We start from the raw sequence: 24,013 nt of genomic DNA, 5'->3' as shown, positions 1-24,013 counted from the left end.
TGAAGTAGGTGTACCTGTCTCTAAGTCAACAGTAAAGAGAAGACTCCATGAAAGTAAATACAAAGGGTTCACATCTAGATGCAAACCATTCATCAATTCCAAAAATAGACAGGCCAGAGTTAAATTTGCTGAAAAACACCTCATGAAGCCAGCTCAGTTCTGGAAAAGTATTCTATGGACAGATGAGACAAAGATCAACCTGTACCAGAATGATGGGAAGAAAAAAGTTTGGAGAAGAAAGGGAACGGCACATGATCCAAGGCACACCACATCCTCTGTAAAACATGGTGGAGGCAACGTGATGGCATGGGCATGCATGGCTTTCAATGGCAATGGGTCACTTGTGTTTATTGATGACATAACAGCAGACAAGAGTAGCCGGATGAATTCTGAAGTGTACCGGGATATACTTTCAGCCCAGATTCAGCCAAATGCCGCAAAGTTGATCGGACGGCGCTTCATAGTACAGATGAACAATGACCCCAAGCATACAGCCAAAGCTACCCAGGAGTTCATGAGTGCAAAAAAGTGGAACATTCTGCAATGGCCAAGTCAATCACCAGATCTTAACCCAATTGAGCATGCATTTCACTTGCTCAAATCCAGACTTAAGACGGAAAGACCCACAAACGGCTGTAAAGGCCTGGCAAAGCATTAAGAAGGAGGAAACCCAGCGTTTGGTGATGTCCATGGGTTCCAGACTTAAGGCAGTGATTGCCTCCAAAGGATTCGCAACAAAATATTGAAAATAAAAATATTTTGTTTGGGTTTGGTTTATTTGTCCAATTACTTTTGACCTCCTAAAATGTGGAGTGTTTGTAAAGAAATGTGTACAATTCCTACAATTTCTATCAGATATTTTTGTTCAAACCTTCAAATTAAACGTTACAATCTGCACTTGAATTCTGTTGTAGAGGTTTCATTTCAAATCCAATGTGGTGGCATGCAGAGCCCAACTCGCGAAAATTGTGTCACTGTCCAAATATTTCTGGACCTAACTGTATTAAAGTACTTAAAGGGGTATTCACATCTGCAAGATCCTATCCCCATATGTAGTAGGTGTAATAATAATATTAACATATCTCCAATTAGAAATGTAGTATAGTTCTCCTGATTAGCTATGTCTCTTACCTCATGTGCAGGGCATTGCAGCTTAGCTATTTATGGTTACGACCACGAGCAACTGACTGTCACTGTGAGTGCTTGTAACTATGGATACCTAAGCTGCAATGCCCTGCACATGAGGTAAGTGACATAACTAATCAGGAGAACTATACTACATTTCTAATTTGAGGAATTTGCTAATATTATTACACCTACTACATATTGGGATAGGACCTTGCAGATGGGAATAACCCTTTAAATCAAGCAAAAAGCAGTAAAATCACTCTGCAAAAGTTTGGCCACTGGCTTGTTGGCAATAAAGGTGCACTGAAAAATAGAAAAATGGCCGATATGAGCTAGTGGACATGCTACTGCATAAGGATAGTTAAACATTTTTTTTTTCAAAGACTTTCATTGAGAAAGTGAAGTGACGTCATTCTAAGACGTCTTAAAGGGAATGTGTTGTCAGAAAACGACCTAATGTTTATATCAGGTTTTTGTATTATAAATTATATATATATATTTTTGTTCCTACATCTTGGCAATGTTTTTTTTCTTAATACCAAGATCTTTATGGAAATATTATCTTCCATATTAGGGCTACTTTAGACTCGCCTTACTTATCCTTTCAGTAAGATATTTCAGCAGGCTCATTATCATCAGAGGCAGGATTACAGTGACTGATAACACCTCTATATACATATGATACTCTACCAATCACAGCTGACCCTGCTCCCACTTACTGTTCACAATGATTTTTGCACATGCACATTAGCTGCTTCAATACAAGAGTCAGAATTTGTTTATTGCTGCTAATGTACATGTGCATTTCCTGAAACAAGAGAATGTTAGAATCTAAAAATGTTCCAGTGCGAAAATGATAATATTTCAAATTTGTAATTTAATTTAGATTGTGCAATGGGGAAAATATTGCTAACCCCCCCCCTCCAACAATTAACTCAATAACCCGATTTAAACATCTGATCCTTTTCTTATGACACATTCCCTTAAAATTATGTTTTATTTATATCACACACTTGAATCCAACGTCAAGGTTTCCATGAATGACCACCGGCAAGTGACAGCGCAAGAGCCAAGTAAGCACCATAGTCCCTTATTTTGATAATGGACGGAGGGCACATCTTGAGAAGGATAGGGCGATTCCTAAGACCTGTTCTGTAAGAACACAGAGAGAATGTGCTTCAGGTGGAAAAGCCTTTCTTTTAGTGAGGTCATGGAGAGAATCAGCATCTGGTATGTTGGATCCAATGGTAAAACCGACAAGAGCCACCAACACCAATTCGGACCATCTGGAGATCCCTGAAAAAGAGAGGAAAGAAATATGATGACATTATGCAAAAATATCTAAAAGGTATTATGTCCAGTCACAATGGAAGGTAAAGAAACAAAGAACCTACAAATCCTGCAAGAACATGGGCACAATGTCCTGCTGGCCAGTGTAATCTTCAGCTGGTGGGCAGCAAAGGCCCTACCTGTCACGCTAGGTACGGGGAAGTACCAAGCGAACAGCGAGAGGGAAGGGAAACCCTGTGTCTAAAGAAGGGGAAGATGGTGACCCCTGACCAAACCTACCACTGGTCCCTGGGGTCCATCACCACCCTAGATCGGCTCGGCACATAGGTGCGGAACCTGATACCTGACCCTAGGTATCCCTAGTGCTGGGCCCTAAATAGGGAACGGATGGGATGAGCTCTTCGTCAACCCTACTACACACTATTGAAGACACAAGGAGGACACACAGGTGGAAATGCATGAAATACTTATTAGATGACTCAGGTAGACGTTCAGCAAAGTAACAGTAACTACACCACAGATGAGTACAAGCCACCTGCTTGCAACCAAGGCTTGAAGAAACTGAATAATATCACCAGCACCAGTCCAGGGAAGAGGGAGTATTTAAGCACAAATAGACTACTGGTGATCAGCAGCTGGTAGAAAGGTGAGCTCCTGCTGGGTCCAAAAGGGGGAGGGATGACAATCCAGCAGGAAAAGCTACCTAATACAATGAATACTAACAGCAGGAACAATCGAAAGTCAGGAAGCATTCTGCACAGCCAAATGCTGTGACCTTCTACTGCCAGAAACCACATGACTGTTTGCCACCTATAACACACCTGTGACACTACCGCCTTAATCTAGGGAGGGGGATGGGCTTGGCAATCTTTAAGGCCCCCATAAATACTACAGAGGGACAATCTCATGGGTGGACTCCCAATTGTAGCCTGAAAGAGGATATTGAAGAGAGAAAAAAAAAATGAGCTGTTGGACTTTCTCGTTGGCTGATCCATAGATTATCTTCTGCTGAAGAAGTTGGTCAAAAGCTTTCTCTTCTCTTCCCAAGGAAAAAACATGAAAGCTCATTCAAGCCAAATGATCATGTGTATGGGTGAGTTATCTCACCTGTATGGCCAGCTTTGGTTCTATTGCAAAGGGGGGAGGCTCCTGCTGCAGCCAATTATCTGAGAAAGAGTGGGGGAGTGGTCATAGCTGAGCAACAGAGAGCATTGAGAAGATTTCTTGCTGTACATTAGTTTTAATTGTAATTAGTGATAGACGGACTCGTAGATATCCGGGATTGGTGGGTCTAACTGGATTTAAAATAAATTTAAAAAAATAACCAGTTCCGGATATTTGGTTGGACACCGGTCCCCATATAAGTCTATGGGGACGAATCCAGTGCTTAAAAATTGTGGTAGAAGGGCTGTAACTGCTTCTGGGCTGCTCACTCTTCTTCAAGGGCCGTGCATTAGCCTCATACATGTTCACTGCTTCCCCCGCCCACCGGCAGTCCTAGTGCCAGTGATTGTTTGTTGTAGGCAGGGGAAGCAGTTATGATGCATGAGGCTAATGAGCGTCCCAGGAAAAAAAGAGTGAGGGACCCGGAAGCAGTTACAGCTGCACCAGAGACTCAGTATAGGACCCTTGCTTTATTTTTTTTAATTTTTTTATTTTTCCAAGTTGCTGAACCTGGCATCTGGATACGTTTGGAACCGCACGGATCTGTACTTTTACAGTCTGAGTCCACCCATCACTAATTGTAATAGAAGACAAAATAAGATCAAAGAAAAAAAAAATGTACAGAATTGTGGAGACAAATAGGTGTAAAAATCAGGAAACGTGCAAAAAAAAAAAAAAAAAAAAAAGCTGTGACAGTTACATTGAAGAAACATGAAACATTTGCTGTAGCCACACGGTGAAGTAAATGCTTAACTGGAGAGAAGGGGTTAATCCGCGTAGAAAAGGAGATCACAAAGAACAGATCCTGGATAGGGATTTATCATCAACGCGTTTCGGAGTAAAAGATATCTCCTTCTTCAGGACATTCACAATTATTTGCGATTCTCCTGAAGAAGGAGTTGTTTTTACTCCGAAACGCATTGACAATAAATCACAATCCAGGATCTGTTCTTCTTGGTCTCCATTCTTACGACAGAGCGGATTAACCCTTTCTCTCCAGTTGTTCAGTAAATAAAAAAGGAATAGTAGAGTTTTTTTGTAACATGTTTTTTATTAATTTACTGTGTTTAGTGTTTCTTTAAAAGAGAATTTGTCAGATTAATCCCTCCCGCCAAGAAAAATGTATGAATGTTTATTTGATCATATTGCTCTCTGAAAGAAAAGGTCATTCACACCTATAACTAATGCAATATAATAATATATGACATTAAAGGGAACCGGTCACCAGATTTTTCCCTTATGAGCTGCGGCCACCACCAGTGAGCTCTTATATACAGTATTCCAGAATACAATATATAAGAGCCCAGGCCACTGTGTATAACATAAAAAACACTTTTATAGTACTCACCTAGGGGGCAGCCCGGTCCGATGGGTGTCGCTGGTCTCTGGTTGGGTGCCTCCTCTCTCCGGTCCGGCGCCTCCTCTCTGCTGTGATCACAGTCCTCCTTCTGCCCAGCCCAGTATGGTTGACCTGTCTACGTCATCCACACAGGCTGACACTGCGGTCCTGCAAAGGCGCACTTTGATCTTCCCTGCTGAGGGCAGTACTGTAACGTGCAGGCGAGAGGAAAGGTTAAAGACCGCCCGCGCATGCGCACTACAATACTTTGATCTACCCTGCATAGAGCAGATGAAAGTGCGCCTGCACAGGACCTCAATGCCGACGCGTCATGCACACGGGCCTCAGAAGAAGATGGAAGGCGATAGCTGTAGAGACGAGGGGCCGGACTGGAGAGCAGCAACACCCATCTAACCGGCCAGCCCCCTAGGTGAGTATTATAAAAGTGTATTTTAGGTTCTAGACAGCGCCCTGGGCTCTTATATACAGCATGTTAGAATGCTGTATATAAGATACCACTGGTGGCGGCCGCAGCTTATAGGCCCCAAATCTGGTAACAGTTTCCCTTTAACAACAAAAAAAGAGGCTCAATAGAGGCTTAAGTGCAGTGGGTGTGTCAAAGCACTTCACAAGTCTCCGCCTCCCTGGCTCGGCCAAATGCTTATGGAAAAGGAGAACGCTTCGGCCAGAATCTTCAAGCTGAGAGAAGAAGAAAAATAATCAGCCGTTGAAATTGCAACAGCCCAATCCTTCTCTCCGCTGACATGACCTGCCGTGGGACATCAGATGATTGTCTATACCCCAGCACTATCGGTGGAATCAACCAAGTGCATGGTGGGCTTTCCCTTCCATGCTGTTAATAGTCAGTGTAGCATGACGTCAATTAAGATTAGCTCTGAACTTATCAAATTATTGGAAAAATACATTTAAAAGACTTATTTTAGTAAAGGAAATTTAAAAGGGAATCTGTCACCAGGTTTTTGCTCCTCCATCTGAGAGCAGCATAATGTAGAGACAGAGACCCTGATTTCAAAGATGTGTCACTTACTGAGCTGTTTGCTGTAATTTTAATAAAATCAATGTTTTCTCTGCTGCAGATCTAAAGGCCCCGTTACACGCAAGGACGTATCTAACGATATATCGCCGGGGTCACGGATTCCGTGACGTACATCCGGCATCGTTAGCGACGTCGTTGCGTGTGACAGTAAGGAACGACTTTTAAAGATGGAAAATACTCACTTTATCGTCCATCGTTGACACGTCGTTCCTTTTCAAAAAATCGTTGATTGATGAGCACGCAGGTTGTTCGTCGTTCCCAGGGCAGCACACATCGCTGTGTGTGACACCTTGGGAGCGACTAACTACAGCTTATCTGCGTCCACCGGCAATGAGGAAGGAAGGAGGTGGGCGGGATGTTCCGGCCGCTCATCTCCACCCCTCCGCTTCTATTGGGCAGCCGCTTAGTGACGCCGCTGTGACGCCGCACGAACCGCCCCCTTAGAAAGGAGGCGTTTCGCCGGACACAGTGATGTCGCTAGGCAGGTAAGTACGTGTGACTGCTCCTAACAAATTTGTGCGCCACGGGCAGCGATTTGCCCGTGACGCACAAACGACAGGGGCAGGTACGCTCGCTAGCAATATCGCAAGCGATATCACTGCGTGTAACACCCCCTTAAGAGTTAAACAGAGTTCATGAATATGATGGACTACCTGGCAGCACACCAAGTAGTCCTGTAATGATAATATACTGCTGATAAAACAGTAATTTTTATCAAAACTACACTAAGCCGCCTAGTAGGTGACACATTGCTGGAATCAGGATCTATGACCCTACTTTATGCTCCTCTCAGATTAGGTGGCAAAACTTGGTGACAAATCCCCTTTAAATACACAGGGCACCAGAAAGTAGTGTCAGAAGATCACGATCCATATATATCTCCACCCAAGATATATGGATCAGATCTCGGACATGGCAGTCAAACATCCGCTCACATCACAGGCTATTCCCTGATTCCGGAATATTAAGAAAGCGAAAATATAAAAAAAATACAGCAAACAGTCATTTATAATGCCCTGTTTGGGTGAAAGCGTCCCCTCGGAGTCTTTAAGTATGCTATTTTGGTTTGGAGAACATTTTCCAGTCATTTGCTTGCAAGCACCTGGCGGCTTTTTAATGGATAGCCGCATCAATCTCGCTTTCAGAAGCCGGCAGTGTGGGCAAGGAGAAGGACTGCAGGGTGCGAGCAGGGGGAACGGCTCTACACGGTGCACTGAGTTTGCTAACGTCTATCTTTAACCTCTTCCATGCCGCCAAACATACTGGCTTTGTATTACTATTACATATTATTAATCACATTATTTAGCTTTTTCAGCCAAAATATCAAAATTTACTTATTTAAAAGTACTTTTGCCATTTTATTTTAGCTTTCATATACATTTATTCTTAAAAGAAGATTTATCACTTGGCATAAATCTTTATTTGTTTTATCTGGTGTAAATGCCGCTGTTTTCCTGAATCCGGCGTTGTTTTTCTTTTGTTCCTTCGCCTCTCCGTTCCTGAGATATGGCCTCTTCTTCCCTGTGTATATAAAGCTATCTTTTTACCAAGTGGGTGTGGCCCTCAACACTTTGTTTTGAAGATCCCACCCAGTTGGCTGAAAAGACTGTATACAGGGAAGAATGGGCCATATCTCAGGAACGGAGAGGCACAGGAACACAAACAAGACAACGCCGGAATCAGGAGGACAGCAGCGGTTATATCAGGTAAGAAAATGTCATATTTATGGAGAATGACAGCTCCTTTTTATGCATACATTTTATACCATAGTCTTTTACTATTCTGCAATGTCCCTGATTAGCATACATTTTATTGTTAAGTTGGCTATTTTTCACCCATTGTCTTAAACTTGCACGCACACAGTGTTTGAGCATGCAGGCACAGGTATACACAAATTACTGAGCAGCAGGGTCCTTGCTGCCACTTGTCCCAGGTAAAGGAGCCCAAACATCTTAGATGGCAGTCGGATGAATGAATATTTAAATGACAGGCATTTCCTCTGATTCCCACAAGCACGTGGACGCTCGACGCTAGAAAGTGTGTATGTGTTTTCAATGGGGAGAGTGGAGTGAACCACTGCTCATAGTTTCCAAAGACAAAAGGAACAGGCGTGGGAACTCAACATGCCCAATCCTTTTCTTTCTTGATATCATCTGTCCAAGGGAAGTTCAAAGGCCCCATACACATTAAATGGCTAGACCACGTATATGGGGTCTTTTTTTTTTCTTTTCAGAGAAAGGGCAATGTGGCCTGAAAAAAATGATAGCCATTAAACTGCCACTGACCTGGCTTTTATGTAACCCTATTAGATAGGTACCCTTGAGGGGTGCACTTGAAATATTATATACACATACAATATATATACATACATATATACTATATATACACACACACACTTTGTAGCACCACCTTTTGCTGCGATTACAGCTGCAGTCGCTTGGGGTATGTGTCTATCAGTTTTGCACATCAAGAGAGTGAAATTCTCGCCCATTCTTCCTTTGCAAACAGCTGGAGCTGAGTGAGGTTGGATGGAGGCGTTTGTGAACAGCAGTTTACAGCTCTTTCCACAGATTCTCAATTGGGTTTAGGTCTGGACTGTGACTTGGCCATTCTAACACCTGGATACGTTTATTTGTGAACCATTCCATTGTAGATTTTGCTTTATGTTTTGGATCATTGTCTTGTTGGAAGACAAATCTCCGTCCAGTCTCAGGTCTTTTGCAGACTCCAACAGGTTTTCTTGAAGAATGGTCCTGTATTTGGCTCCATCCATCTTACCATCAATTTTAACCATCTTCCTTGTCCCTGCTGAAGAAAAGCAGGCCCAAACCATGATGCTGCCACCACCATGTTTGACAGTGGGGATGGTGTGTTCAGGGTGATGAGCTGTGTTGCTTTTACACCAAACATGTCGTTTGGCATTGTGCCTAAAAAGTTTGATTTTGGTTTCATCTGACCAGAGCACCTTCTTCCACATGTTTGGTGTCTCCCAGGTGGCTTGTGGCAAACTTTAAACAACACTTTTTATGGATATCTTTGAGAAATGGCTTTCTTCTTGCCACTCTTAAATAAAGGCCAGATTTGTGCAGTGTACAACTGATTGTTGTCCTATGGACAGACTCTCCCACCTCAGCTGTAGATCTCTGTAGTTCATCCAGAGGGATCATGGGCCTCTTGGTTGTATCTCTGATCAGTCTTCTCCTTGTTTGAGATGAAAGTTTGGATGGACGACCGGGTCTTGGTAGATTTGCAGTGGTATGATACTCCTTCCATTTCAATATGATCGCTTGCACAGTGCTTCTTGGGATGTTTAAAATTTTGGAAATATTTTTGTAACCAAATCCGGCCTTAAACTTCTCCACAACAGTATCATGGACCTGCCTGTTGTGTTCCTTGGTCTTCATGATGCTCTCTGTGCTTTATACAGAACACTGAGTCTATCACAGAGCAGGTGCATTTATACAGAGACTTCATTACACACAGGGGATTATATTTATCATCATCATCAGTCATTTAGGACAACATTGGATCATTCAGAGATCCTCAATGAACCTCTGGAGTGAGTTTGCTGCCCTGAAAGTAAAGGGGATGAATAATATTGCAAATTTTCAGTTATTTATTTTTTAAAAAAGTTTAAAATAAACAATAAATATCGTTCAACTTCACAATTGTGTCCACTTGTTGATTCTTCACCAGAACATTTACATTTTTTATCCTTATATTTGAAGCCTGAAATGTGGGAAAAGGTTTAAAAATTCAAGGGGGCCGAATACTTTTGCAAGGCACTGTATGTATATATATATATATATATCTTTTGTATAGTTATATAGGTCTTATAAAGTTATTTCCATTTCCACAGATGGTTATTGTTGGACTAGAAGGTGGCCCGATTCTAACGCATCGGGTATTCTAGAATTTATTGTGTAGTTAATGTATGTTTTTTGTTATATATATATAGATGTTGTTGTGTGTAGTTGCCAGTGTTTGTGTAGGGCACTGTAAATGTTCTGGGTGTTGTCTGGGTGGGGGGTGTGTGAGAGCGGTGTTGTATGTGTGTTGCGTTGTTTGTGGAGCGCTGTGTGTCTACAGCGTTCTGTGTGTGTGGTGCTGTGTGTGTTGCGCGGTTTGTGTGGGTGTGGAGTGCGTGTGTGTGTGTTTTGGGGGAGGTATGTTTTGTGCAGTGTGTGTTGCGCGGTATGTGCGTATATTTGTGTATGCCGCGGTGTTTGTGTGTTGGGTGTTGTGTGTGTGCGGCGTTGTCTGTGTAGGGCGGTGTTTGTGGTTCCCAGTGTGTGTGTGGTGTATTGTGCGGTGCGCGTGTGGCGCTGTGTGTGTGTGTTTTGGGGGAGGTGTGCACCCCCATCGTGCTCCATCCCCCATGCTGCGCACCCCCCATCGTGCTCTATCCCCCATGCTGCGCACCCCCCATCGTGCTCCATCCCCCATGCTGCGCAGCCCCCATCGTGCTCCATCCCCCATGCTGCGCACCCCCCATTGTGCTCCATCCCCCATCGTGCTCCATCCCCCATGCTGCGCACTCCCATCGTGCTCCATCCCCCATGCTGCGCACTCCCCATCGTGCTCCATCCCCCATCGTGCTCCATCCCCCATGCTGCGCACTCCCCATCGTGCTCCATCCCCCATGCTGCGCACCACCCATCGTGCTCCATCCCCCATGCTGCGCACCCCCATCGTGCTCCATCCCCCATGCTGTGCACCCCCCATCATGCTCCATCCCCCATGCTGCGCACTCCCCATCGTGCTCCATTCCCCATGCTGCGCACTCCCCATCGTGCTCCATCCCCCATGCTGCGCACTCCCCATCGTGCGCCATCCCCCATGCTGCGCACCCCCCATCGTGCTCCATCTCCCATTCTGTGCACCCCCCATCGTGCTCCATCCCCCATGATGCGCACCCCTCATCGTGCTCCATCCCCCATGCTGCGCACTCCCCATCGTGCTCCACAGTCACACATCAGACAGTATACACGTGCACATCTGATCGCATACACTCACACCCCACTTCTCCCTGTGCCCTCCGGTGGGCGGTCCCCAGCAACTGTGCTGCACGCTGTGCTCCTCTGCCGACACTCACAGATCCGATTGCATACACTCACACATCAGAACACACACACACACCCGATCGCATATACGCACACACCCGATCGCATACACGCACACACACACTGACGATATCGCACATACGCGCTCACACACTCACAACATCCGGAGATACCACATGCTTCCGGCCATGTGATCCTCCGGCAGGTCCTGGAAGGTTACTGCACGCACAGTATCGCCGTCGAGAAGTAAGCGATATCACGGGATGTTGTTGTGTGTGGATGCGATCTGATGTGTGTGTGAGGTGTGTGTGAGAGTGAGTGTGATCTGATGTGTGTGTGTCTGTTCTTATGTGTGTGTGTGCGTGTGTGTGTGTGTTCCGCCGCTGCAGGACCTTGATGCACTCACCTGCTCCCGGTCGGCGTCTGGTGAGTATGACTGTGGTGTCTTCTTTCTTCTGTCTTCTCTCTTCTGGGGGTACCCGCTGCCTATAGTGAAGTGTCTTGCAGTGTCTTTAACTCTTTCACCGCTGCATGACACTTCATTATTGACCGCAGCGTATGCCGGCTCCCTGCACATGTGTACCGGGAGCCGGTGTACGCTGCGTGCGGAGTCCGGGGCGAGCGGCTAATCCATGTGAGGGGCGGGGCCAGGCCGAGGCGAGCGGCCAATCCGTGGGGGGGCGGAGCCAGGCCGAGCCCAGAGTGGCTTATCCATGCGGGGGCGGGGCCAGGCCGAGGCGAGCGGCCAATCCGTGGGGGGGCGGAGCCAGGCCGAGCCCAGCGGCCAATCCGACAGTTGTCACTTTTATGACACTTACGGTGACACTGTCACGTGACACAATTTTGGAGCAAGACAGACAGACAGACAGAATAAGGCAATTATATATATAGATAGGTCTTGTAAATACAAGCAATTTTGAAATTTACAGCTTGTTAAAATTTGCAGTCATTCTTGAGATATTAATGCTTTTCTTTTTTAAAAAGGTCATTGACTTGGAGAATGACCACCACTGGCAGACAGCAAAACATGTGTAGCGCTTACAAGTTCTTTTCTGTTGAGCATGTAAGCCCTGTTTATAAGCTGGCAGGAGCACACTATTACCTCCTAATCCCACCCAGCTTCAGTGCAGTGTTTACAAAATAGAAAATAGCGGTGGTCGGTCTCCTAGGCAACGAGCTGGAAACAAAATATCTCAAGAACAGCTGCAAATGTTAAAGAGCACTAAATGGCAAAAGTGCTAGTTTTTAAAAAAGCGAGCAGACAATGCATATGGGAGGAAAAGTAGTGCTCTCAAAACTGTAAACTGTACAACCTGCCCCCCAATGGCTGATAACAGAGAACAATAAACACTGAGAATAAGTGATAGATCCCTTTAAGTGAAGAACACACATAATGATATGTATAATACTGTCACGGAGAAACTTGGACCCTCTTACCGGGGGGATTCCTGCTGAAGTTTAAGCCTGCCAAACAAAGGTAAGGATTTACAACACAGCAATTAGATCCCCGCACTGGGAGCCGGGGATAATGTGATGGTTATGAATAATGGAACACTGTCATTGTAGGCCCAGTCCCATACCAGGTGCTGGGAATTACAGTGATTTAGGTTCCTGTATCCACCTGCTAAATGCTATAAACAACCATACGACGGCATATCCTGGCCTGGAATATCATAGGGTGGATGACACTGCCTCGTGCTGGGCAATCATGATAGAGGAGTTCTAGGTTTCTTGTATAACCATCAAAGCAATCAAACAAAACGCAAACAAGCTGGAAAGGAACACTAAAAAAAGATACATATCACGGCAAGCATAACACCCAGACGGCTGGTTTGTGATTTAGTGTTTTATCAGCAGGATATCATTACAGGACTAGTTGTCTCGTGCCTCCTAGTCGTCCTTCTCAGTGTAATACCGACCCCACCAAAGATCAGCAGCTTTCTGTCAATATACAGTGTGCACAGAGAGCTGCCATTTAGTGGTGTGGGCGGGGCTATACACAATTCAGCATTCTGAGCTCAGCTAGATCTGCACCAGAGAGAGCTGTGTCTATCACAATTGCTGTACATAAAAAACTAAGTGATACATCTCTGGAATCAGGGTCACTGTCTCTACATTATGCAGCTTTCAGATTAAGTAGTAAAAACCTGGTGACAAATTCCCCTTAAAGACTCTATGCACACTATATCACAAATTATTTTCAAAGCCCAAAAATCATACTATACTATATATAAACATATTGTAAATTTATATTAATAAATATATATATATATATATATATATATATATATATATATATATATATATATATATATATATATATATATATATATATATATATATATATATTTTGTGAGGTAGTATGGTCGGCTGCACAGCAGAAGACACGGGATCCAGGCATCAAGGTTCACAGCATCCGGTTTAATAGTCAAACAAAAGTCCACAACAGTACACATGGGCCTCTCCGGCAGCAAACTCAGGTAGTTGTGTTCACTCTCTCACACACTCAGCTCCCACGCCCATCTTTCTGTTTCCTTTTAACCCTGTAGGGAAACAGCATTAACCCCGGAGTGGAGTTACTTTCTATCATGGAGTGAGCACAACCGGGATGAGACGTACCGGCCGTCATAGATAATCCCGGTCAGTCTCACATACCCCCCCCTCAGTTCAAGCGAGCGGGGTTGAACTCCTGCCAGCAAACACGGGCCGCGGGACAAGGCATCGGCGTTGCCCTGCAACCTACCGGCCCGGTGTTCAACCGTAAACCGGAAGTTCTGCAGAGAAAGGAACCACCGGGTAACCCGGGCATTCCGTTCCTTGGCGGACCTCATCCAGACCAGTGGAGAGTGATCCGTCACCAAGCGAAACTGCCGTCCCAGCAGGTAATAGCGTAGGGACTCCAAGGCCCACTTGATCGCCAGGCACTCCTGTAGGGGTGAGCTTCCTACTTAAGAAGGTGACGGGGTGTTCCTCCCCCTGAACCACCTGAGACAGCACTGCCCCCAGGCCGACCTCCGAGGCGTCAGTCTGTACTATGAACTCCTTCCGGAAATCAGGGTTTACAAGAACGGGCTGTCCGCACAGGACCCCTTTTAGGGCCCGGAAGGAGTCCTCGGCCTGCGAAGTCCAGCGCACCATGACGGACTTCTTGCCTTTGAGAAGGTCCGTCAAGAGGGCTGATAGTCCCGCAAAATCTTTGACAAACCTCCTGTAGTACCCCACGATACCCAGGAAGGCCCTAACCTGCTTCGTGGTCAGGGGTCTAGGCCACTTCTGGATCGCCTCAACCTTGTTAATTTGGGGCTTAATCACTCCTTGGCCTATCACGTAGCCCAAGTAGCGGGCTTCCGTGAGTCCCAACGCACATTTCTTGGGATTGGCTGTCAATCCGGCTGTTCGAAGCGCGTCCACCACCGCTTGTACCTGTTCCAAGTGGGTCTGCCACTCGGAGCTGTAAATGATGATGTCATCAAGGTACGCTGATGCATACGCCTGGTGGGGTTCCAGCACCAAGTCCATCAACCTCTGGAACGTGGCCGGAGCGCCATGTAACCCAAAAGGCAAGACAACATAGTGGAAGAGACCCTCCGGCGTAACAAAGGCGGTTTTCTCCTTGGCGGACTCCGTCAGTGGCACCTTCCAGTACCCCTTTGTCAGGTCGAGCGTGGTAAAATATCGCGCCTGTCCCAGCCTATCAATCAGCTCATCCACCCGCGGCATGGGGTAGAGATCGAACTTGGATATTTCGTTCAATCTCCTAAAGTCATTGCAGAATCTTAAGGAGCCATCGAGTTTTGGTATTAGGACAATGGGACTAGCCCATTCACTCCGGGATTTTTCGATGACCCCCAGGCATAGCATTGTCTTCACTTCCTCTGATATGGCTTGTCTTCGAGCCTCCGGTACGCGGTATGACTTCAGGCGAACCTTCAGGTGGGGCTCGGTGACAATGTCATGTCGTATCAGACTGGTCCTACCCGGCAACTCGGAGAAGACATCGGGGTTCTGCTGAACCAGCCGTCTGGCCTCTCGCCTCTGTTGCTTGGTGAGGGCTTCTCCAATCCTTACTTGCGGTTCGTCCTCTCCGGAGGTTGCTGGAGCCGGGTTTGAACGATCCGAAGAGGAGGGAGATGGGGAAAAATCAACCATCAGGCTTTCCCGTTCCTGCCACGGTTTTAATAGGTTGACATGGTATATTTGTTCAGGTTTCCGCCTACCGGGCTGCAATACTTTATAGTTGACCACCCCGACTCTTTCCTTTATCTCGTAGGGGCCTTGCCACTGAGCCAGGAATTTACTCTCCGCCGTGGGGATCAATACCAACACCCGATCTCCGGGTTTAAAGGTCCGCACGGTGGCTTGTCTATTGTAGCGCCCGCTTTGCGCGGCCTGAGCCTCCTGTAAATGCTCCTTCACAATTGGCATGACCGCGCTTATGCGGTTCTGCATTCCTAAAATGTGTTCAATCACACTTTTATGGGGGGTGGGCTCTTGCTCCCATGTTTCCTTTGCTAGGTCCAACAATCCCCGGGGATGTCGCCCGTATAACAATTCAAAAGGCGAAAACCCCGTGGATGCCTGTGGCACCTCTCGTATGGCAAACATCAAATAGGGAAGCATCATATCCCAGTCTTTCCCGTCTTTGGAGATCACCCTTTTTAGCATGGTTTTCAGGGTTTTATTGAATCGTTCTACTAACCCATCCGTCTGAGGATGATACACAGATGTACGCAACTGCTTGATCTGGAGTAGCCGGCATAGTTCTTTGGTCACTTTAGACATGAATGGGGTCCCCTGATCCGTAAGGATCTCCTTGGGCAACCCCACCCGGCAGAACACAGCAAACAACTCCCGAGCTATAAGCTTCGCCGCAGTATGTCTGAGAGGTATCGCCTCTGGATACCGGGTGGCATAGTCAACGATCACTAGGATGTGTTGGTGCCCTCGAGCAGACTTTACGAGGGGCCCCACCAGATCCATCCCTATCCGTTCAAAAGGGACTTCTATAATGGGTAACGGTACCAACGGACTGCGAAAGTGGGCCAGTGGTGCGGTAAGCTGACACTCCGGGCAGGTTTCGCAGAACCGTTTAACCTCCCCAAAGACCCCGGGCCAATAGAACCTTTGCAATATTCGCTCCTGCGTTTTCTTGACCCCTAGGTGGCCACTCATCAGGTGTTTATGAGCCAAGTCGAGGACCCGCCGGCGATACGGCTGGGGCACCACCAACTGCTCTACCCCCACGCCCCGTATTTCATCTACCCGGTAGAGTAAATCCTGCTTAAGAGCGAAATGGGGGTACCTTACCTGGGCACCGGGCAGCTGTGCCACCCCGTCAATTACTATCACCCGATTCCGGGCATGTATTAATGTAGGGTCCTGGAGTTGGGCTGTCCCAAACGTATCCGGGGATGCCTCCAAGTCCGGGATGGGCTCGACCGTCTCAGCCTCTCCTGCCAATACCTCTAGGGGCGACCTATCGGGTTCACACTCTGTCCCTATCATGGGGACCCCTATGGCAGGCGTCCCGGATTCAGGATTGTAGGGCTCAGGTCCCGGACTGACCAATATCTGAGGGGACTTAGGAGGTCCCTTCCATAAAGTCCAAAAATAGGGCAGATCCCTTCCTAGGATCACGTCATAGGGAAGAGAGTTAATAAGTCCCACCTCATGTTGCACCTGACCGCAAGGTGCTGTGATGGTGACAATCCCCGTGGGATAGTCTCGGCGGTCCCCATGTATGCAAACCACCCCCACGGTACGTCCTGTGGCCTTTACTTTAGCCCTTAGGGTTGATCGCACAAGGGTCACTAAGCTTCCGGAATTCAACAAGCCTGTAACCGGACATCCATTCACCTGTATTTGGCACAAGTGGGGCTCAGTCTCTGGGGGGACCAGGTCAGCGGTACACACCACCTGAGCATACATTGAACCCCGCCGGGTAACCCCACAATCCATGGGCTCCGTGGTGAGTGGACACTGGGCTTCCATATGTCCCACCCGCTGGCACCGCCAACATCTAATAGGGAAGGAAACCCCCTTGACGAGTTGTCGTTTAGGGTACATAGCCTTCCGGACCTCAGGGACGGAGGGTGCGGCCTCAGACGGGACGGTAGCGGACTCCCGCACCGGTGTCAGCGGTGGGTCCTTGGCCCTAGGCTTGGAGGGGCCGGACCGACGGGCGGTGCGCAAAGTCTCAGTGTCCCGTATCAAGTCCTGCGTAGCCACATGCTGCTCTACCAGGCCCACTAATTGGTCCAGGGTACTTGGGTCGCCCTGTCCTACCCACCGTTGAATGGTGACGGGTAAGGTGCGCACAAAACGATCAACAACTACCCTTTCCACCATTTGCGCCGGGCTCAGAGTGTCAGGCTGCAACCACTTTTTTACGAGAGGCAACAAGTCATAGGCCTGTGAGCGTACAGGTTTGGCTTCCTCATAGAACCACTGATTTACCCGCTGAGCCCGTACATAGGTATTCACCCCCATCCGAGCAAGTATTTCGGCTTTCAGGGTCGCATATTCTAAGGCATCCTCGGTACAGAGGTCCAGGTACGCTTTTTGGGGCTCCCCCGTCAGATAGGGCGACAATTCCTCAGCCCACAGGGGGGTCGGCAGTTTTTCCCGCTCGGCCACCCGCTCAAACACCGCCAGGAACGCTTCCACATCATCCCCCGGGGTCATCTTTTGCAACGCTTGTCTCACCGCTTTCCGGACGCTGCCGTCGTCACCCGATCCCGGGGTTGTTGCTGCCGGTCCGGCACGGATCGACTTGGCCAGGAGAACCATCTGTTCTTGGTGTCTTTGTTCCTGCGATTTCAAGGATTGGAGCAGGTGTGCATTGGTCTGTTGCTGCTGTGCATTAGCCTGTTGTTGCTGTGCATTAGCCTGAGCCAAATGCTTTAGTATGTCCTCCATGGTGTCGCCGGGTTTGGGCTGTAGTATAGCCGCTCGAATCCAGGACATGCGCTGCTGGGTCACCAGGGATGGATGCTACACCTCACCGGGCTGGCATGCCCGCATTCTCCACCATATGTGAGGTAGTATGGTCGGCTGCGCAGCAGAAGACACGGGATCCAGGCATCAAGGTTCACAGCATCCGGTTTAATAGTCAAACAAAAGTCCACAACAGTACACATGGGCCTCTCCGGCAGCAAACTCAGGGAGTTGTGTTCACTCCCTCACACACTCAGCTCCTACGCCCATCTTTCTGTTTCCTTTTAACCCTGTAGGGAAACAGCATTAACCCCGGAGTGGAGTTACTTTCTAGCATGGAGTGAGCACAACCGGGGTGAGACGTACCGGCCGTCATAGATAATCCCGGTCACAGTCTCACAATATATATATATATACAGTATACTAGAAGGTGGCCCGATTCTAACGGTATTCTAGAATTTATTGTGCAGTCAATGTATGATTTTTCTTATCTATATATATATATATATATATATATATATATATATATATATATATATATATATATATATATATATATATATAGTTGTGTGTAGTTGCCAGTGTTTGTGTAGGGCGCTGTAAATGTTCTGGGTGTTGTCTGGGTGGGGGGGGGGTGTGAGAGCGGTGTTTGTGTCTGGCGTTGTTTGTTGAGCTGTGTGTGGTGCTGTGTGTGTTGCACGGTTTGTGTGGGTGTGTGTGTGTGTTTTGGGGGAGGTATGTTTTGTGCAGTGTGTGTGTGTTGGAGGAGTAGTAATGGGGAGAGAGGAGTCTAATAGGGGGAGTAGTCCTGGGGGGAGAGGAGTATAATAGGAGTAGTCCTGGGGCGAGAGGAGTATAATAGGAGGAGTAGTCCTGGGGGGAGAGGAGTCTAATAGGAGGAGTAGTCCTGGGGGGAGAGGAGTATAATAGGTATAATAGGAGGAGTAGTCCTGGGGGGAGAGGAGTATAATAGGAAGAGTAGTCCTGGGGGGAGAGGAGTATAATAGGTATAATAGGAGGAGTAGTCCTGGGGGGAGAGGAGTATAATAGGAAGAGTAGTCCTGGGAGGTGAGGAGTATAATAGAAGGAGTAGTCCTGGGGGGAGAGGAGTATAATAGGTATAATAGGAGGAGTAGTCCTGGGGGGAGAGGAGTATAATAGGAAGAGTAGTCCTGGGGGGAGAGGAGTATAATAGGTATAATAGGAGGAGTAGTCCTGGGGGGAGAGGAGTATAATAGGAAGAGTAGTCCTGGGAGGTGAGGAGTATAATAGAAGGAGTAGTCCTGGGGGGAGAGGAGTATAATAGGAAGAGTAGTCCTGGGAGGTGAGGAGTATAATAGAAGGAGTAGTCCTGGGAGGAGAGGAGTATAATAGGAGGAGTAGTCCTGGGAGGAGAGGAGTATAATAGGAGGAGTAGTCCTGGGAGGAGAGGAGTATAATAGGAGGAGTAGTCCTGGGGGGAGAGGAGGATAATAGGAGGAGTAGTCCTGGGGGGGGGGGGGAAGAGTATAATAGGAGGAGTAGTCCTGGGGGGAGAGGAGTATAATAGGAGGAATAGTCCTGGGGGGAGGTGTATAGGTGCCCAGTGTGTGCGGGGGGCGTGGCTGAGCGGGCACAGTGTGTGGGGAGCGGGCACAGTGTGTGGGGGGGCGTGGCCGAGCGGGCACAGTGTGTGGGGGGCGTGGCCGAGCGGGCTCAGTGTGTGGGGGGCGCGGCCGAGCGGGCACAGTGTGTGGGGGGTGTGGCCGAGCGGGCACAGTGTGTGGGGGCGTGGCCGAGCAGGCACAGTGTGCGGGGTGTGTGGCCGAGCGGGCACAGTGTGCGGGGGGGCGTGGCAGGGCCAAGCGGCCAATGTGTGCGGGGGGCGTGGCTGGGCGGCCAATGCGTGCGGGGGGCGTGGCCGGGCGGCCAATGTGACGGTTGTTTGGAGCAAGACAGACAGAATAAGGCAATATATATATATATATATATATATATATATATATATATATATATATACATACATATATATACATATACATATATATATATATATATATATATATATATATATATATATATATATATATATACACACACACACACACACAAGGGTGGGATTCAGCCGGTTCTGGAGTTGTTAAAATAGCAGCCGATTCCCAGAACCGGCAAGAAACAGCTCCAGCGATCTATTTCCCTGTATTCATTTCTGTTAGTGTCTCTTTAAGACTCTAACACAAATGAATCCCTGTACCTCCACGCCACACTTCCGGGTACAGTGGAGCCTGTCTGCTCCCTGACCCGGCGTGCAGCGACGTGCTGACGCTGCAGAGGTCCCAGCAGTGTGAGGAGGTCGCTCCTCCTACTGCCGTCAGTCAGCGTCAGTGTGCAGAGAGCCGCGGAGGAGGACGGAAGACAGAGGAGAAGCTGTCGGTGCCTGGAGCAGGTAAGCGCTCCGTGGGCCGAAGATGCAGGGGAGCAGGGAGAGGAGCCGCATTAAGATGGCAGCTATATGGGGAGAGGAGGCCATATAAGATGGGAGCTATATGTGGCTATATGGGGAGAGGGGTCACATAAGATGGGAGCTATATGTGGCTATATGGGGAGAGGAGGCCATATAAGATGGGAGCTATATGTAACTATATGGGGGGAGGGGTCACATAAGATGGGAGCTATATGTGGCTATATAGGTAGAGGAGGCCATATAAGATGGGAGCTATATGTGGCTATATGGGTAGAGGGGCCACATAAGATGGGAGCTATATGGGGAGAAGGGCCACATAAGATGGGAGCTATATGGGGAGAGGGGCCACATAAGATGGGAGCTATATGGGGAAAGGGGCCACATAAGATGGGAGCTATATAGGGAGAGGGGCCACATAAGATGGGAGCTATATGGGAAAAAGAGCCATATGGGACAGGATCTGCAGGGGATAGGGAGCACATGGGATGAGATCTGCTGGGGAAAGAGGCCATAATGAGATGGGATCTGCAGGGGAAAAGAGACCACATTGGATGAGATCTGTATGGGGAAGCAGGGCTCCTTTACTAATAATTTTTAAAAAACTGTAGAAAAATCATTTAATACAATAAGAGTGACAGTGACGGGAACAACTGGTGCTGGAGAGGAGAGTGACGGTATAGGAGGGGAAGAACGGCAAAGAGATTATACTTTAAATTACTTGTATTTTTTGGTTAAGTGCGTGAAAATGGGTGTGGCTAACAAAATGGGTGTGGTTACAGAATGGGTGTGGTTTTCAAATGGGCGGGGTTTACAGAGAACCTGTTAAAAATTTGAATCCCACCCCTGCATGCATATATATACACTAGAAGGTGGCCCGATTCTACGCATCGGGTATTCTAGAATTTACGTATTGTGTAGTTCATGTATGATTTTTGTTATATATATATATATATATATATATATATATATATATATATATATATATATATATATATATAGAGAGAGAGAGAGAGATGTTGTTGTCTGTAGTTACCAAGTGTTTGTGTAGGCGCTGTACATGTTCTGGGTGTTGTCTGGGTGTGACGGGGGGTGAGAGCGGTGTTGTATGTGTGTTGCGTGTGTTGCGTTGTTTGTGGAGCGCTGTGTGTCTGTAGCGTTGTGTGTGTGTTGCGCGGTTTGTGTGTGTGTGGTGTGTTTTGGGGGGAGGTATGTTTTGTGCAATGTGTGTGTTGTGCGGTATGTGCGTATATTTGTGTGTGCCGCGGTGTTTGTGTGTTGGGTGTTGTGTGTGTGCAGCGTTGTCTGTGTGTGTGGGTGTCTGTTTAGGGCAGTTGTTTGTGGTTCCCAGTGTGTGTGTGTGTGTGTGGTGTGTTGTGCAGTGCGCGCGCGCGCGTGTGTGTATGTGTGTGTGTGTGTGCATCAGCCTCTCTTCTCTCAGCCTACCTCTCCCAGCCTCCCTCCTCCCAGCCTCCTTCAGCATCAGCCTCCCTCTCCCAGCCTCCCCAGCATCAGCCTCCGCCAGCATCAGCCTCTCTCCTTCCAGCCTCCTCCAGCATCAGCCTCCCTCTCCCAGCCTTCCCCAGGCTCAGCCTCTCTCCTCCCAGCCTCCTTCCTCCCAGCCTCCCTCAGCATCAGCCTTCCCCTCCCAGTCTCCCCCAGCATCAGCCTCCCCAATCATCAGCCTCCACCAGCATTAGCCTCTCTCCTTCCAGCCTCCTCCAGCATCAGCCTCCCTCTCCCAGCCTTCCCCAGGATCAGCCTCTCTCCTCCCAGCCTCCGTCCTCCCAGCCTTCCCCAGCATCAGCTTTCCCCTCCCAGCCTCCCTCAGCATCAGCCTTCCCCAGCATCAGCCTCCCGTTCCCAGCCTTCCCCAGGATCAGCCTCTCTCCTCCCAGCCTCCGTCCTCCCAGCCTTCCCCAGCATCAGCTTTCCCCTCCCAGCCTCCCTCAGCATCAGCCTCCCGTTCCCAGCCTTCCCCAGGATCAGCCTCTCTCCTCCCAGCCTCCGTCCTCCCAGCCTTCCCCAGCATCAGCTTTCCCCTCCCAGCCTCCCTCAGCATCAGCCTCCCGTTCCCAGCCTTCCCCAGGATCAGCCTCTCTCCTCCCAGCCTCCTTCCTCCCAGCCTCCCTAAGCATCAGCCTTCCCCTCCCAGTCTCCCCCAGCATCAGCCTCCCCAAGCATCAGCCTCCACCAGCATTAGCCTCTCTCCTTCCAGCCTCCCCCAGCATCAGCCTCAACCAGCATCAGCCTCCACCAGCATCAGCCTCCCTCGTCCCAGCCTCCCCCTCCCAGCCTCCCCCAGCATCAGCCTCTCTCCTCCCAGCCTTCCCCATGATCAGCCTCTCTGCTCCCAGCCTCCTCCAGCACGCCGTGCTCCTCTGCCGACACTCACACACCCGATCGCATCCACTCACACACACCCGATCGCATCCACTCACACACACCCGATCGCATCCACTCACACACACCCGATCGCATCCACTCACACACACCCGATCGCATCCACTCACACACACCCGATCGCATCCACTCACACACACCCGATCGCATCCACTCACACACACCCGATCGCATCCACTCACACACACCCGATCGCATCCACTCACACACACAGACACTGACGATATCGCACATACGCGCTTATACTCACAACATCCGGGGATATCACATGCTTCTGGCCATGTGATCCTCCCGCAGGTCCTGGAAGATCACAACAGCACAGTACCGCCGCCGAGAAGCAAGCGATATCCCAGGATGTTGTGAGTATGTGGATGCGATGTGATGTGTGAGGTGTGTGTGAGTGTGATCTGATGTGTGTATGTGTGTGCTGTTATGTGTGTGTGCTGTTATGTGTCTGTATTTTCCGCAGCTGCAGGACCTTGATGTGTGGATGCGATGTGATGTGTGTGTTAGGTGTGTATGAGAGTGAGTGTGAGCCGGTGTACACTGGTAACTATGATACACATCGGGTAACTAAGGGACCTTAGTTACCCGATGTGTATAATGGTTACCAGCTTTCACGGCCTCCGTGAAGATCCCAGCATCGCAAGGTTATGTGTGGCGCTGCTGGGATCCTGACGGAGCCGGTGTAGAAGCAAGCGATATCCCAGCATGTTGTGATGTGTGAGGTGTGTGTGAGAGTGAGTGTGAGAGTGAGTGTGATCTGATGTGTGTGTGTGTGTGTACTCACCTGGGAATCGGGGCTCCGTGTCAGTTGGGCCAGAGCGAGCGTGGATTGCGTGAGGGGGCGGGGCCTGCAGAGAGCCGGGGCGAGAGGCCAATCCGTGTGGGGGGGCGGGGCCATGGCGAGCCCAGCGGCCAATCAGCTTTGTGTCACCGTAAGGACACAATTTCGGAGCATGACAGACAGACAGACAGACAGACAGACAGAATAAGGCAATTATATATATATATATATATATATATATATATATATATATATATATATATTATATGTATATATTATATTACTATATATATAGTAATATATATGCAAGTAATCTATATTATATATACAGTACAAACCAAAAGTTTGGACACACCTTCTCATCTCTAGAACAACTGTTAAGAGGAGACTTTGTGCAGCAGGCCTT

The 24,013-nt window shown here is 48.2% G+C and overlaps 1 protein-coding gene across 2 annotated transcripts in view; it reads right to left on the bottom strand.

Moving 5' to 3' along the window:
• Window positions 1-1,319: 1,319 nt before the first annotated feature.
• LOC142301195 (LON peptidase N-terminal domain and RING finger protein 1-like) overlaps window positions 1,320-24,013 on the bottom strand; it is a 114,418-nt gene continuing 91,724 nt past the window's right edge. For both annotated transcript variants that reach the window (XM_075342221.1, XM_075342222.1), the window contains exon 11: window positions 1,320-2,424. In XM_075342221.1, coding sequence (XP_075198336.1) covers window positions 2,269-2,424 — 156 coding nt within the window. In that variant the 3' untranslated portion in view covers window positions 1,320-2,268. The remainder of the gene's footprint in view (window positions 2,425-24,013) is intronic.

Source organism: Anomaloglossus baeobatrachus, chromosome 4, assembly GCF_048569485.1.
Source record: "Anomaloglossus baeobatrachus isolate aAnoBae1 chromosome 4, aAnoBae1.hap1, whole genome shotgun sequence".
Taxonomy (NCBI): domain Eukaryota; kingdom Metazoa; phylum Chordata; class Amphibia; order Anura; family Aromobatidae; genus Anomaloglossus; species Anomaloglossus baeobatrachus.
This window is presented reverse-complemented; position numbering and strand designations above follow the sequence as displayed.